General features: G+C 32.5%; 1 protein-coding gene, 1 long non-coding RNA gene and 1 pseudogene across 5 annotated transcripts in view; 1 reads left to right on the top strand and 2 right to left on the bottom strand.

Moving 5' to 3' along the window:
* LOC143589186 (uncharacterized) overlaps window positions 1–17,018 on the top strand; it is a 28,390-nt gene that overhangs the window by 6,152 nt on the left and 5,220 nt on the right. The window contains exon 2 of the long non-coding RNA XR_013145228.1: window positions 9,399–9,613. This is a non-coding gene — a long non-coding RNA (uncharacterized LOC143589186). The remainder of the gene's footprint in view (window positions 1–9,398; window positions 9,614–17,018) is intronic.
* On the bottom strand, window positions 4,257–14,787 carry LOC143589183 (F-box/FBD/LRR-repeat protein At1g13570-like). Of its 3 annotated transcripts, none has more exons than XM_077070017.1 (4): window positions 14,727–14,787; window positions 4,964–5,750; window positions 4,680–4,847; window positions 4,257–4,605 (listed from the first exon to the last, which is right to left on the bottom strand). In XM_077070017.1, the coding sequence occupies exons 2-4, from the start codon at window positions 5,744–5,746 to the stop codon at window positions 4,348–4,350; spliced, it is 1,209 nt and encodes a 402-aa protein (XP_076926132.1). In that variant the 5' UTR covers window positions 5,747–5,750; window positions 14,727–14,787; the 3' UTR covers window positions 4,257–4,347. The 3 variants fall into 3 exon arrangements, with proteins under 3 accessions (XP_076926132.1, XP_076926131.1, XP_076926130.1); XM_077070016.1 differs by lacking the exon at window positions 14,727–14,787 and adding an exon at window positions 7,294–7,378; XM_077070015.1 differs by lacking the exon at window positions 14,727–14,787 and adding an exon at window positions 7,294–7,372 and having other exon boundaries at window positions 4,964–5,731.
* On the bottom strand, window positions 10,787–13,389 carry LOC143589182 (F-box/FBD/LRR-repeat protein At1g13570-like; annotated as a pseudogene). Its single transcript, XR_013145227.1, has 3 exons — window positions 12,390–13,389; window positions 12,143–12,309; window positions 10,787–12,060 (listed from the first exon to the last, which is right to left on the bottom strand). The product of XR_013145227.1 is annotated as an F-box/FBD/LRR-repeat protein At1g13570-like (transcript).

The raw sequence follows: 17,018 nt of genomic DNA, 5'->3' as shown, positions 1-17,018 counted from the left end.
TATATCATAAACAAAACGGTGTTATATGTATATGTATATATATATATATAAGATCAGGATCATGAGAGAACCCTTTTGAAATTGAAAACTTTGAGAACCATTTTGAACCACAAAAACCTAAAAATAAAAAAAATCATAAATAAAAAAAACACAAAAATGAAAAAAGTAAAAAAACCAAAATTCTTATTTTAACATCCCGGTTTCATAAAAAAAATAATTAAAACAAACTCGGTTTAGCTAAATTATATACATATATGTACATTTACATGTTTTTTATACACATGTGTATAGTTTAAGATAAATGATATTGTACATATGTGTATATTACGTAACTATAGATTATATAAAATTATACATATGTGTATAATACGACTTTTTTTAATTTTTTTTATTTTTTTAATGAAACCGGAATGAAATATAAGAATTTTGGTTTTTTTTTACTTTTTCAAAATTTTTGTTTTTTTTTGTTTTATGATTTTTTTAAATAATTTTTTTAATTGTGTTTTTAGTGGTCCAAAATGGTTCTCAAAGTTCTCAATTTGTAAAGGATTCTCTTAGGATCCTTACCCTATATATATATATATATATATATATATATATATATATTACTTCTTATTTGTGTAACTAACTTATCCGCAATATAAATAGATGCATCCATTTATGGATAATCATTTGTATTTCATCGTCTAGCATGAGCAACTTTTTTGTTAAGATTATATTGGGTTGTCTATTTATTATAATTATCAGATCATGTTTTTGATAGTTTCTCATATTTTGTTTGTAAATCAAACATGTATAATTTAATGTTACTAGCATAAGCAGACACACCACTACAACTTTTTCAATAGGATAAAGTTTCTTTTGCGTAGTGATGTATCCCGAAAGACTTTATATGAAAAACATGTTAATACATTTGTTTTTTATACTATTTATGAATCAAATATTTGATTAATGATATTATTTTCTTATATAATTCCGTATTACCAGCTAGGCGGCATGCACAATTATATCTAAACAATTTTTTTTAGATTTTTGATAACTTTATCATGATTTTTTTCTTTTGTAATTTATTCGTCTTTATAAATCTTGATATTCATTTATTAAAATCAAAATATAATTTATCCAACCCGTGTATCACACGGGATACTAACCTAGTAGTAATAATAATAATAATAACTCAGTCAAGAAAAGTCAAGAAAGAGACAGGGATACTAACCTAGTAGTAATAATAATAATAACTCAGTCAAGAAAAGTCAAGAAAGAGACAGCTGTTAACTTTCTTACTGATCCGTGAGAGGAAATAACTACCTTGCGTCCTGCGGACGTTATTGTGTTTGGCTGGGCAAGGGGTAAGCATGCGTGTTTCGACCTCACTGGGGTGTCCCCGTTGGTGGGGCTAAGAGACAGTGACTTTGTTCCGGGCAGGCGGTTTTGAGGGCGGAATCTATGAAGGTTGCTAAGCATGAGAAGCGTGTTTAGAGAATCAGCACGTGTTCATTCCATTTGCCTTCGACACATTTGGATCCCTAGATCCCGAGGCAGTTCACTTTTTGGAGCGGGTGCAGAAGGTGATCCACAGTGACTCGCAGAGCCCGAGGAACCGAGGATTGATATTTAGTAGAATAGGTTTTGCGATTCAAAAGGGGAATAGCGGTGCAGCTTGTTGCTCGCTTACCCATTATCCAGATGTAGCTCGGTTTGTGAAAATTAATATAAAAAAGGTAAGAGCAATAATAATAATAATAATTTTTGAACGACCAACAAATATTGAATGTCTAGGTCCTCTGTACGGAGTGACCCAATGGCTAAAGGTCACCGACAGCTGCTGAACCTAGCCATACGGAGCCTTAACGCCTCCAAGTTATCTTTGATTCCGGAGAAAATCCACCCGCTCGAAGGTCCGTTGGTGGCAAAACCCGGTTGCCCTGAATTGGAGATCATAAAGATCCCATTCTTCCAAATTGAGCCACTCATATGGGTCTCCATTGAGAAACCCAAGCTCCCTGTCACTTAGTTATGGTTTGGTTAAAAGACTGGCCCACTGATAACAATTTGGGTAATTAGGATTAGGTTATTAAATACTAATTTAGCCCTCCCATGTTCATCTATTCATTTGTTTATCTTTATGTTCTATTTATACTAATCTTTATGTTCAATTGGTTTTCAGGGCGAGATCAAAACGGCCAATATTAAGCTTACTAGAACTTGGGTTTAACTCGAATTGTTTACGCCTCTATGAATGAAAAATATCAAGACGGATCAAATGATACTCCCATGATTTGTGGCCCAGTTAAAAACCAGGCAAGAGCTTTAGACCCATATTTAACTAAAGCCTCTAAATCTAACAAAAAAAGCATTATATATAGCTATATTATAGTGGCAAAGTAAACTTACATTGCATTCTCAAGTTTAAAATAAAGGAAAAGAAATAATAAGATTTGATAGAGGAAGAAAAGAAAATAAATTATATAGTTAAAATACATTCTCGAGTTTATGTAAAAGAAACGAAAAGAAAGTGTTAATTACATTCTTGAGTTAGATCGGAATGAAAAGATAAGAAAAAAGTTGTAACTTTACAATTATGTCCTTATAGCAACATGAGAAAAGAGAATTGAGATACGGTAAATTAGTAATATTATAATGGGCTATAAACTTTTCATTCACAAAAAGTTTAAAAAAACCCTAACTTTTCTTTTCATTATCTTTCTTTTCTTTAAAAAAAAACTCAAGAATGATAAAAGAAAATTGTTCTTATCTTTTCTTTTTCAAACTCTTAAATAAAAAAACTCAAGAATACAGTGTTAATATTATGTATCGGTCCGGTGGCAAACTTGGCTATTGATAAGTTGTAGGGCATGAGTTAAAAACCTGTAGCAAACGTTTTTTTTTATTAATTCTTTTTTCATAATGGTCATGAAAGGGCCACAAAATCTAATTTTGATTTAGGCTTTCAAACTTGTTGAGCTAGCCATGCATGACAAGTGTTTCCAGATTTTTCTCTTTACAACCCCATTAATGTGCGCTTTCCCAATTTGCTATTCTACGATCCTTTAATCATTTGTTTTGATAAGCTGTTTTTGAAATCCTGATACCGGATCCACAGTAATAATCAAACGGTTCAAGAACAAATATGATAATCAATGACTATAGTCAAACCAAGGGTTCAACAAAGCAAGTTTCATAACTTTAAATTTAATAATCAAAAACTAAACTAATTACTGAAAGGTCAGAACACACATATAAGTCAAAATAAAGATAATCTATAAGATATATAAACGAAACATTTAAAAGCTCTCTGGTTGATTTCTACGTTTTATCAAGCCACCAGATTGTTTTATTTGTAAATGAACAATTGACCCAAATTCACGGGTATGAGTTTCACCAAACCCAGATAACCCTTAAACGGGTTATAACATCTCATTAAATTAAAAATTAATCTCACCAAATAATTGATGTGAAAATCCTATAAAATAAGGATATACTAAAAATTAATATCTGATTTTTTAAAAAGATATTATTATAATTAAAAAACAATTTTATGGTAAAAAAAATAAACGGGTCTTAGGTCTCACCAAAACCATATAGCTTTTAAACCGGGTTATAACATCTCATTTAGTTGTGAAACTTTTTATCATCAAACCATAGGTATATAATTAATTTCCATGCAATAAATAAAATTAAAATTAAAAAATATATATAAATATTAGAAACTAATAATATAAAACAACTCCCGTAATACGAGGGATAAAAACTAGTTACTAAATAAAGATAATAAAATATTCAAAATTAAGATATCCTTGATTTTTGTAGTTAAATCCCAATGCTCCTGCATCAGATCCTTTCATAGTTTGTTTTGAATAAGTAGTTTCTAAAAGCACATAAACCTGCTGATTTTGGGTAAAACGAATAAAACCGAAATTTTTAAACGCGACAATTTGGGTCTTTACAGTCGCTTGAACGGTTTGATTAACCATGAATTAGTGTCGAGTCTTGGATTTTTAATAAGGGCTTAATAACCGTAAAAATATAAACATAACTCATTCGCTGAATCTTTTCGATATTCTAACATCACACTTCGAACTTGTAACAACCCCGTTGTATCGTTGTAATGTAGTCTACCTGTATATTAACCATTTGCAGCACTCCAGTGCGGTTCATGGTTCATATTTTTACTAGTCGTCGTTTTCAGTCTTGTTCACTGCCCAGCGAGATCATAAATTAATAAGAACCCAAAGATTACATTAATTCGAACTAGACTAACACAAACACATGTTCATTTCCACTTACACAACGAGGTGACAAATTCATACAGGAATTAAAAGAGGAGGTCAACACGTACACCTAAAATTAGAAATCGATTTCAGCTACAGGGGAGGCTCGATGCAGCTTCAACAACTTACTAGCAAACTTCAACTTTTCATCCGGCGTAATCATACTTGACGAGCGGAGCCGGATAACAATCTTTTGTAGGAAAGGGGAAGAGGCAAGTAAATACTTTATCAACCGTAATTCATTCTCTGAGCCTGTCAAACATTCAAACGTCACATTTCGAAGCTGCAACAGCCCTGTTGTACTGTAGTCTAGCTGCAAAGGTGAATCAGCATGCTGCAAGAATAACCAACTAGTATTCAGACGCAAAACTATACATGAGATTATAAGACGAGCAGAAAGATACACACACTGTTACTTGCTGTGATTTCAAGAGTCTGCAGATTCGGGCAGCTCCTAATCAATTCAAAAGCACATGATAACTTCATGCCTTTGAGTAAATCTATGCACGATAATTTAAGAGCCATGAGACAAGGAAACGCGATCGATAACCCTTTGTTAGCAACGCCTTCTATCAACTACAAGAAAAGAATGTTATCATAATATTATTAAAAAATAACGATAATAATAAATAAAAGAAACTATGTTTTTTTGTAAATTTTAAACTTCAAAAATATAATTTAGCATTAATTACCTTGCAGCCTAGAAAGTTCAACTCAAGCTGTTGAAGTTTTGGAAGAGAACCTAGAAGCTCAATGATTGTACTGGAACTAGAAAAATTCTTTGTAGTGTCAAGATTACGCAATGATAAAGATAATATTTTCAGATTTTCAAGCCTTGCAATCTCATCTAGCTTTACTTTGCATGACGCATAAGCATTTTCTAGTTTCAAAATTTCAAGTAAAGGACACCGAGTAATAACCCCTCCAAGTTCACCGTCCGCTCCATAAAACTCTAAGCTCAATAGGTTTGGGAAACCATGAAAAGTAGGTGGAGGATTGAAACAACAATCATGAAGTTTCAAATGTTTCAAGTCTAAACAAGAGAAAAGATGGGTAGGCAACTTATATGGTGTTTCATTTAAATGCTCAAGAGTGAGGTCCTTAATTCCTTTTCCGGACAAGAATGAAATCCAGTGAATGACATCTTCATCTTCAACATCCAATTCGTCGTCTACTAGTGAGAGGACACACTTTGTAATGGCTCCTCTAAGTTGATGAAGAATCCTGCCAATCTCTGGATGATTTTCAGCTTTTGTAATTAAATAGCTAAAGAAGTCCTCATCGAATACGAGTTGGCTAATAAGAAGGGTCCACTTAAACCTCCACTTTCTCATAGAGGTACTCGCAGCATTTTGTAATGGCAAACGATCGAGAATATTAGTTAGCACATTATCAGGCATGGTGCTATTGAAATCTTCTTCTTCTTCTTCTGGTGCAAACATGGATGTTTCATGTCTCCCCTGAATCGGTTCCATGTCTCTAATCATTAACGCATAAATTCCATACTAGAGGCTAGCATAGCTTGATTTGTTTCGAAAGCTTTAACCAAACCTAAAACAAACTTCTACAGAAACAAGTGATGAAAACACATGATTATTCTAATTACCTTTTGACTGAATTAATAAGGCGGAAACAGTGTCCATCCGATGATTGTGTGTGAGTAAAAGTAATGAAACACGACCCGGAAAAACCCGTACCCGAACTAACCTGAACCGAAAAACCAGAACCAGAGAAAAGACTAACCCGAACCCGAACTGAAGTAACTTGGGTTGGTTTCGGGTTTAGTTTCGGGTCAACCCGAATAAACTTTTAATTTTGAAATTAAATATGTTTTTAGGGTTAGTCTTAGTCACTAAAGTTATCAAAATCAGACCCTAATCGATTGTTGTCATTCCAACTATTATGGATCGATTGTTAATTGTTAATTTATGTTTTCTGTTTATTACTAATAGCAACTGTAATCAAACAACCAAATCACATCCGATTGAAGAAGATTATGGTTCGAGTTAGTTACTTAGTTTTATTCTTCTTTTGAATTGTTTTATCAAGTCATGTTGGTTTATTAATTAAAATATTTGCGTTACGAGCAAAGAAGAATATGTCGTTTTAATATTAGTTTGAAGTTTTTAAACTTTTTTAGTTTTTTGTTTTGTTTTGTTTTCTAAGATACTTGAAACCCAATTAACCCAACCCGAAAAAACCCGAACCCGAAAACCCCATGAGAGATTTGGGTTGGTTTCGGGTTAAGATTTAAAACTTTGAAACCCGAAGAACCCGACCCGAAAAGCTCGAAACCCGAAAAACGAACCCGGAGAACACCCCTATTTAGAGGTGCACAAATCAGGTTTTTCTAATGCCCGGCTCCGGGTTTGGGTATGAAAAATTTGAGATAGGTGAACGAAAAATTGCAGCAATGTTATTACAAACCTTACAGATTAGAAGGCCTGATTGGTTATAAAAGATAATTTAAATTCAATCAAAAAGAAATAAATAGTTGATTTGAGACCATAGGTTGTGGATACAGTGTTACACAATACACATTATACATACAGAGTGCGCTACCATAAATAAATAAATAAATAAATCAAAGTTGTTGATAGTACTAGTGAGAGGTTTCGGTCAAACCTCACTATCACCAATGAGGGATGACCCTAGCTTGCCAGGGTTCGAGTCCTGATCTCACCCGGTTTTACCGGCTCCTCGCTGTCGTGCCGTTTGGCGGGCGTGGGGGTCGGGTTTTATCCGGTGAATCCCTCAATAGGTGGATCGCTAGGGGATTCGTCTTTCCGGACTAGTGGCCGGCTTGGGCTACCTTTAACCATTGGGGGGCGCGTACGGATTATCCGGCGTTACTTAGTTGGCCGTTCAAAATACATATATATATATATATATTTCCCCAAATTATTATTAAGTATATAAACCTTAGATTCAGAAAGCTAACGATTGAGCATCGGTATCAATCAATCGAGTAAAGTAAAGTAAAGTAAAGTAAAGGAAAGAGATGAATGATTCTACTTCTAACCTTGAAATGAAATGAAGAAATTAGCAGCAGCACAAACATATAAAGTGTTGGCCGATGACTTTGAACACAAATCACCAAACCCTCAATCACGTCACTCACTCACTCACTCACTCACTCACTCACTCCCCTGTTTTGTTTATTTACTCTTTTTCAGCTTAACTGCAAAATCCAGCTAGTATGAATGATTCACTTGTGTCACTTTTGGATGGATATTGATAACGAAGTATTTGAGCTAGGCTTTGTGCAAAGGTTGTCAGTTCGAACCTGAGCCTACTCGGGTTTTCATCCCACCGTATGTTACGCCAGAGAGTTCCGCTCTTGTGGTGGCAGTCGGCAATATGGTTTCCCGGGGAACAACCAAGTCAAACTCTGAAGCCAGTGTGAGCCTGGTTAAGACAACATATTCTGACCAAAGTGGAGCATCGGGGTTCTCCAAATTTAAAGAATACGATAGTCTAAATGCAAGAAAGTCGTTCTTAAGAAAACTGAAAAATCCAACGTCGTTAGCTAAAATGACACAAACATATAAAATATGAAAACTTAATGTCTTAGCCTTACATGGTTTACATCTCTCATTTAAATGAATACAATCTCCTAAACAAAATTTAATCAAAGAATTATAAATCAAATTTAGGAAAATATTAAAATACAAAAGAAAACAAAAATGAGTAAGTATGAGAAGAGTGTTGTAATCATAACTCACAATATAAATCAAAATGAATAAAGTAAAAAAAAACTAAGGGATGTTTGGGATTCCTTATTTTCCCTTCTTATGATTTATAACATATATGTTATAAACTATATGGTGTTTGACAAAGTTTAAGATTGTGAGTGTATAAGTCATAAGTTGCAACTCTATAACTTATAACTTATTACTTAAACAAGTCATAAGGAGGTAAAATAAGGAATCCTAAACACCCGCTTCCTCGTTAAAGAATGACGAAAAAGACACAATGTCAGAAAAAGCTGACGTTACAAGTGACGAATAAGAGGAAATAACTCAAATAAGCCATAAACCTTACCCTTATCTAATATCTTCATTGCCATGGGCTGACCCAAAATGTTACATTGAAATTATTTACTCGTAAATTGTTCTTTCCCGATGGTTTTAAAGTAACTTTCAAATTTTTGAAAGAAATCATTTTGGGAACATGAATATTTAATGGCTTTGTTAATATTAAATCTGGTAAACAAAATATTCAATAACCAATTAAAGCAATCTTTGTCACTTTTACACTCTAAATCTAATTCTATAATTTTATCATACTCATTAAAGAGATGTTTAATGAGTTCCTAAGTGCTATCAATTTGATTGTCTAATGTGTTATTTTACTTCATTGATGTTTAAATTATATCTATATTGAGGTAAAATTATTTACATTCTTAAATGCATAGATTTAGGGGTGAGCAGAATACGAAATTAACTGAACAGAAACCTAATAACCGAAAAAACCGAACCGAAGGTTAAATTTTTAGTTAACCGAATTTTGGGTTTAGATTCAATTATCCATTTTAAAAAATCTGAAAAAATCCGAACTGAACCGATTAATCGAACCTATGTTTTCTACATGTTTTTTTTTTAAATGTTATGACTGGAAACAAAACATTAAAAGAATCTACCATTGACGGTGATGAATGATGAAGATTGAGTCTATACTTTGAAGATGAATAAGATAATGAATGAAGATTTGAGCCAAAGTTTTAGCGTTTTTTTTATTAAGAACTTTGTTGAATTTTAAACTCTACTACTCAAACAACTTTATATTTGTTTGGTTCCACGTAACGCGTGCCTATTTTTGTATTTTGAATTCAATATACATGAGATGCTCTATTTTTTTTTTTTTGTAATGTCTACTCACAATTAAAAAAACCGAAAATAACCGAAACCAAATAACCAAAAACCGATCAGTGATATCCTAAAATAACCGATAGCTTCGGCTTCGATTTGGATTTCACCCAATAACTGAACCGTGCTCACCCCTACTTAGATTACATCCTTTCTTAAATTTATTCATGCTTGGCCCTTGGTGGGCTTATAGTGGGTGTCACTTTATAATATAAGAGGGGTTGTATGATCTAGAAGATCACACAAAAATAACTCAAAGATTGTACTGAAACTTGTGATCATCCTAGTGTCAAGATCACACAAAAATAATGATAATATTTTGAGACTTTTAAGTTTTACAATCTCAACTAGTTTAACTTTGCCACTAGAAAAAACATCATTCAATTTAAAAATCTCAAGTAAGGGACACCGAGTAAAAAACTCCCCAAGTTGAGTGTTTTCTCCAAAGTTCACATGCAAATCCAAGCTCAATAAGTTTCAAATGTTTCAACTCTAAACAAGAGAAAAGATGGATGGGCAACTTGAGTGTTGGATAATGATTCCGATACACAAAAGTGAGGTCTTTAATTCCTTTTCTGGACAAGAACAAGATCCAATGACTAATATCTTCATATTCAACTATGTCGTTTACACTGAGCACAAATTTTGTAATGCCGCCTCTAAGCTGAAGAAGAACACTACTAATTATAATTCTCACATGAATATTTTCGCCTTTAATTTTTCTTAAATACTCAAAGAACTTCTCAGCAAATACGAGTTGGGTAAGCAAAGTCCACTTAAGCCTCCAGTTACTAGACAAAACACCGGTCCTTGCTGCATCTTGTAAAGGCAATCGATCCAGAATATTAGTTGTCACAATATCCGGCATGGCGCTGATGAAATCTTCGGGTGCAAGCTCCCCGTGAATGGGTTCCATAATTCTAAGAAAATGAAATATATAATTAATCACCATAAACATAAATAGCCATAAGATATTCATAAACCATCAAAAAAATAAATATTTCATAATTTCTTTTCAGTAAAGTTGCAAAGAGATATGTTCAATAACTATATACAAGAAACTCGATATTGAATTTACAAACCACCCAACGATTTTGTATGAGTAAAGATGCTGTCACTTGGAAACAATATTATGGCTATTCGTTTTTCACTTGTGAAAAATGAGTGGTTTTCAGAAATAAATATTATTATTATGAAAACATATTCTAACCTTCAATGCTGAAATGGAGTAATTGCAACTTGAAAATGTGTTAAATAGGAGACGATGGACGGACTTCAGTTTCCCCCATCTTTTTTAATATTTTACAAACTTATTTTAATTCTTTCTTTTTTCTTTTTGGCAATCTAAATTCTAAATAGAATATAATAATTAGTTTTTCCACTTGGTGCTTCGCGCCGGGGCAGCTGGCAAAACCCCATCATTGGTAAAATTTGATTGTTTCGACGATAAGCCGACATGAATTCAGTATGTAGAGGTCACATTTTTTTACGGTATAGATATCACTGGTAAAATTTAAGCATTAAAACCCAAAAAAATAATTCGTCAAAATAACTTATAAAAAGATTAACGTATAAAAGAAGCATTTAAGACAATGTTTATTTGGTCGGCAAACCCGAGCGGTGGTAAATTTATTTACTCATTGTATGTTCATGATTGAGTTTACATATTGGTGGTTTTTAACTTTTTATATTAGCCTATGTTCTAATGACGATATAGTCAACATTTGTTTCATGGGTTCGGTTAATAGATTGAATGTAATGACAAATTGAATTCATGTTTTATGTATATAATCATGAAAAGGAAGAAATAGAAAGTAAAAGTTTAGAAAAATTAAAATCTATCGAACAAATTATAATTTTTGAGCCCATAGTGATTTGAAAAACGCTACAATCATTTACTTTGGATTGATCCTTAGACCACCACAATAAACTTCCCGCCCCGTTATCAGGGAAACACCATCTTGGGACAAAACCTAGCATCACCCATTTAATCTAAGACACGTATATTTAACTCGCTAAATGTGGTCATGTGACCAGTCGATGGAGACGCCCATCCCCCCATTGGTGGCGTAGACTGTTATCTTTATTTTGTTATATACAATAACCTTGTTATTGAATTGATTTTTAGTGTAAGAAGTAACTAAATAACAACTTCTAGGCTTATAACTAGTCCAAAATAAAGGTGGAACTGGTACCACCTTTTGCAGGCCCAAATCTCTATAAGCATCTAGATAACAAGACAAGTAGTAATATATCTTCACCAAAAAGTCAACGTTGACCTGCTTCCAAAAACAACCTTTGTCCTTGTAATCTCCGGTTTCATCTTTCCTGCTATATATACTATACACCTGAGACTTAAATCATAAACAGTATTATTATTACAACTGGAATCCCCTGCTCCTATTAACCTCCATTAACAGTAATCAACAGTTTTCAAATCCCCGGAACTCAACTTCCCAAAACTTGATCCCATATAGCCCAACCAACCTCTCGGTTTCTCCCATATAAAGCATATCCATTGTGACTAGTACCAAAGTAACAAGTCTAATATCACCTTAATTCATACTAGACATAACAAACACAGTTTTGAAGTTTCAAAGTAAGAAGCCAAGCTTTACCATAATTCATTCAACAGAAACAAAAGACAAGTAAAACATAACTTCCTAAAATTAGTAAAAATAAATTTCAGCTAAAGCGGAAGCTCGACGAAGCTTCAACAACTTCCTAGCAAACATCAACTGTTCACCGGGTGCATGAGAAAAGCCGGGATGAATAACAATCTTTTGTAACAAAGGAGAACACGCAAATAAGTACTTTATCAAGTAGACTTCGTTCTCTGAACCTTTAAAACACATAAGTTCCACACTCTGCAGCCCCGTTATGTTGTATCCCACCTCTGGTATTGGAATGGGGTCAGCCTCCTGGTAGAATAACCAACTAGTGTTCAAATGCAAAACTATATAAGTAAAAGATTATCCGACAAACAGCATGATTGATACATACCTGTTGAATTGCTAAGATTTTAAGGGTTTGTAGATTCGGGCAGCTCTTAATCAATTCAAAAGCACATGATAAATTCACACCATTGCCTAAATCTATATAAAATAATTTAAGAGCCTTGAGGGAAGGAAAGGCGGCAGGGAACCTCTTTTGGCACCACCTTCGGTCGACTATACAAATGTAGAATGAAAAAAAATGAGACTATGTTTCTATAAAGTAAACTTTACAGACACAACTTAACATTAATTACCTTGTAGCCTTTAAAATCCAAACGAAGCTCTTGAAGTTTTGGAAGAGAACCCAGAAGCTCAAAGATATCGTAGGAACTTACGGTCGTCTCAGTGTTAAGATGAGACAATGAGAATGATAATACTTTGAGATTTTTGAGTTCTGCGATCTCAGCTAGTTTAACTTTGCCTAGATTTTCTGAATAAGACAATATCAATTTCTCAAGTAAGGGACACCGAGTAATAAACTCCCCAAGTTCACTGTTTTCTCTAGCCAGCTCTAGGCTCAATAGCTTTGGAAAACCATGGAAAGTAGGTGGTGGATTGAAACAACAATTATAGAGTTTCAAATGTTCCAATTCTAAACAAGAGAAAAGATGGGTAGGCAACTTAAACGGTGTTATTCCATCATGCTCAAGAGTGAGGTCCTTAATTCCTTTTCTTGACAAGAACAAGATCCAGTGACTAACGTTTTCATCATCCAATTTGTTGTTGAGGACAAACTTTGTAATGGTACCATTAAGATGAAAAAGAAGCCTACTTATAATGCTCCCATAATTATTTGTATTGCCTTCTGTCTCTGTCTCTGTCTCTAATAGATATTCAAAGAAGTTGTCACCAAATACGAGTTGGCTAAGCATATTCCACTTAAACCTCCATTTTCTCGCCAAGATACTCGTGCTCACCGCATCTTGTATTGGCAATCGATCCAGGATATTTGTTACCACGTTGTCTGGCATTTTGCTAATGAAATCTTCTTTTTCTTCAGGTGTAATTAGCTTGGGTGCTTTATGAGTCACTTCCATTATTACTATAACAAGCAGAAATATATGGATCACAAACACAACAAAACAGATGATGGATGTTACAAACTAATTCGTTAATTACTTAATTAATACTTGAAGGTGGTTCTATAATAAGTTGAGACGATTGTTGGACAGAAAGTGGCAATTAAGAATGACAAATTGCAGTAATCACATAACAAACATTAGATTAGAAAGCTTGATAGGTTATGAAAGATAGTTTAAATTTGATTAAAAACGAAAGACTTAATTTGAGACAATATGTTGTAGATACAGAGTGTCACACAATACATATTATACATACAGAGTGATCTAGCATATATAAATAATTAAACAAAAAGTTGTTAAGAGATAAATTGAGTGACATTTTAAGCTGGCATAGATAACATTAGAATGAGTAAATGAAAAATAATTATTACAGTAACAATATTATTTCCCCAAATTTTATAAACCCTAGATTCAGAAACCTTACAATTGGTATCAATCGAGTAAAGACTCAAAAAAAAGACAATATAAAGCTATCTACACATAATAGTTGTTGGTTAATGAGTGATTATTTTGAGAAATTTATAACCAAAACAACAAATAATTTCTTTGTTTGTTTAGACAGATAATAAGAAAGCAAGTGATGAAATTAAACACGTAATAATAATAATAATAACATATTATTCATCCTTGTTTGTTAATGACTTAATGATGGAGTGGTAATGAACCAAACCTAAAACAAACTTGTAGAGAAACAATTAAGTAATGAAAACACATTCTAATTATAATTACCTTTGAATGCAGAAACAGCATCCGATGAGTGTGTTGTAAGAAAAAAAAAGTTTAATAATTTCACGGACCTTCAATTACCTCCTCTCCCCTGTTTATTATTATTATTATTATTTTTATATTTACATCTGTATTTTGTTTTTATACCACCCAATCATATCCACTTAACCTTAAGCAGGACACCTAAGCCTGTAAACCATACGTTCAGCGAATTGTTCATGAACTGTTAGGTAGGAAATTCGTTTATCTTTGTTTAATTATGTTCGTGAACTATTTGTTTAAATTTTAAATAAACAAACATTAAAATTTAAACAAACGAAGACGAACATACCCTTGTTTGTGTTCGTTTGGTAGGTTATAAAAGATAATTAAAATTCAATTAAAAACAAAATAAATAGTTAATTTGAGACCATAGGTTGTGGATACAGAGTGTCACACAATACTGCATATTATACATACAGAGTGATCTACCATAAATAAATAAATAAATAAATAAAAGTTGTTAGAGAGAAATTGAGTGACATTTTAAGCTCCAATATTATTACAGTAACAATATTACTATCATTTATTAGAAAAGAAAGAAAGATTGATGATATATTTCCCCAAATTATATAAACCCTAGATTCAGAAAACCTAACGATTGGTATCAACCGAGTAAAGACGATTACATTTGACTCAAAGGCAAGACAATATAAAGCTAGCTACACATAATAATAATAATAATAATAATAATAATAATCATGAATAATTCTAACCTTGAAATGAATAAATAATTATAATTACCTTTGAATGCAGAACTGATTAACTCTGAAGAAGATGAGTGTGTTGTGTTGTGTGTGACAACTGAACTCAAAATCCTCTCTTACTCTCTCTCTCTCTCTCTCTCTCTCTCTCTCTCTCTCTTTATTTCCGGCGGACAAAAGAAAAGAAAGGAAGCTGAAAGGTTAATAATTTCACGGACCTTAACACGGTCTTCTCGAGTTTCATTTAAAGGTGGAAAGTTAGAGATGAAAAATATTTGTTTTGTTTTCGAGTTTTATTAAAGAGTTAAGTGTCATTTTAGTACATGTGGTTTGACAAACTACGCAACTTTAGTACATATTCTTTATTTTGTGCAAATGACTACCTAAATTTTAAAAAACGTGAGTTTAGTACTTTTTTTCTAACCTCGTCTATTTTTTCCGTTAAGCTAGGTATAATTTGATAACTTCGTTATTTTCTTTGTTTTTTTCTTTTCTTTTTTACGCTTATATCTTGTAAACCCTAAATCCCCAAATCATAACATCAAAATCTGAATCCTAAATCCCCAAATATCTTAAAAATTCAAACCCTATGATGATATGGAGAAAGGGTTTGGGGATTAAGGATTTGGATTTTGATTTTATGATTTGTGGATTTTGTGTTTACAAGATATAAGCGTTTAAAAGAAAAGAAAAAAAAAACAAAGAAAATAACGAAGTTATCAAATTATCCTTAACTTAACGGAAAAAATAGACGGGGGTTAGAAAAAAATACTAAAAATGCAAGTTTTGTGAAACTGAGGTAGCCATTTGCACAAAATAAAGAATAGGTACTAAATTGCGTAGTTGGCCAACCACAAGTACTAAAATGGCACTTAACTCTTCATTAAAAGAAGAAAAATGAGAGGAGGGGAGAGAATATTATAAATAAATAAGAGAATTTGTATATTTCCAAATTAAAAAGATTTGAAAGGAAAGAAAATTGAAGAGAAAGAGAAGATGTCAAAAGAAAAGAAAAGAAAAGAAGAGAAAACTTTCTTTACTTCACATTTCTTTTTATAAATGAACTCGGGAACACAGCGTAGTTCTCTCCCCTCCCCTGTGAATTATTTTCATTTCCATTTGTTTTTTTATATTTATACTTATATCTTATCTTATTTTGTTTTGAAGCTAGGACGCTTATCATGTTTTTTTAATACCCGATTTCAGGTATGGAATCGAGTTTGGGTATAACTAGATATTGGAAATTTGGGTATTGGTCATAACCGATTCGAGTTCGGATCCGTTTATTGTCTCTAAAAATATATCATATGCAACGGTCCGGGTCGGGTATAGAACCATGTATTTGAATATCTTATTTCCGTATATTGAAAAATCTCTATTTTCGGGTTTTTTCCGTGTATGGATTGGATTTTCTAAGAGGCTGCCGGTATTTCATGGGTATTTTTCATGTATAAATCAGGTTTTTGAAAGACCCGATTTTAGGTGTTGGAAAACCCGACTCCGGATATGAAACTGAATTCATGGGTATTTTTCATGTATAAGATACTGTGATGATGATTACATTTGGCTCAATGACAATATAAAGGTAGCTACACATCATTCATAATCATAATAATAATCATTATCATGGTTGTTGGTTAATGAGTGACTTATTTTGAGAAATTACTAACCAAAACAACAAATTTCTTTCTTTCTTTCTTTCTTTCTTTCTATATACAGATAATAAGAAAGCAAGTGATGAAATTAAACAAATAATAATAATAATAACCTTAAAACGAGATGAAGAAATTAATTAGCATACAGTCTCACTCTCCGATGACTCTCAACTCAACGCTCACATTTCATTTCATTTGATTCCACTCACTCACTCCGCTGTTTATTTTCTCCTTTGTATCTTTATTTTTATTATTATTTTAATGCTTTTATTATTAACAATTAGTTTGGTTTTTTTTAAGTCAATGAGGTTTGACCAAGATGACTATTTGAGTATCAAAACTATCTTTTTCACATCTAACTTACACTAGGGTTTTTTTTCGGGTTCGGTTTTTCAGGTTTCGGGTTTTTCGGGTCGGGTTTTTCGGGTTCGGGTTTTTTCGGGTTGGTTAATTGGGTTTCGAGTATCATAAAAAACAAAAAACAAAAAAAATAGAAATCTTCGATGCTAAAATTAAAACAACATATTATTCTTTGCTCGTAACACAAATAATCAAATAATAAACCAACATAACTTGATAAAATAGTTCAAAAGAAGAACAATATTCTTCAATTGGACGTAATTTGGTTGTTTAGCTACGGTTGTTATTAGTAATAAACGGAAAACATAAATTAACAA

This window comes from Bidens hawaiensis, unplaced genomic scaffold (assembly GCF_021521415.1).
Source record: "Bidens hawaiensis isolate Kalapana, Puna unplaced genomic scaffold, B.hawaiensis_p1.1 tig00037265_1, whole genome shotgun sequence".
Lineage (NCBI taxonomy): Eukaryota > Viridiplantae > Streptophyta > Magnoliopsida > Asterales > Asteraceae > Bidens > Bidens hawaiensis.
This window is presented reverse-complemented; position numbering and strand designations above follow the sequence as displayed.

Excerpts from the sequence above, each read along its gene's own strand:
- LOC143589183 (XM_077070015.1), bottom strand. The coding sequence starts at position 7,332 with ATGTTTGTGCTGCTGCTAATTTCTTCATTTCATTTCAAG. Across the intron at positions 5,732-7,293 it reads TTTCTTCATTTCATTTCAAG|GGGAGACATGAAACATCCAT; the intron begins GTTAGAAGTAGA and ends GAACCGATTCAG. Across the intron at positions 4,606-4,679 it reads AAATCACAGCAAGTAACAGT|CATGCTGATTCACCTTTGCA; the intron begins GTGTGTATCTTT and ends TTATTCTTGCAG.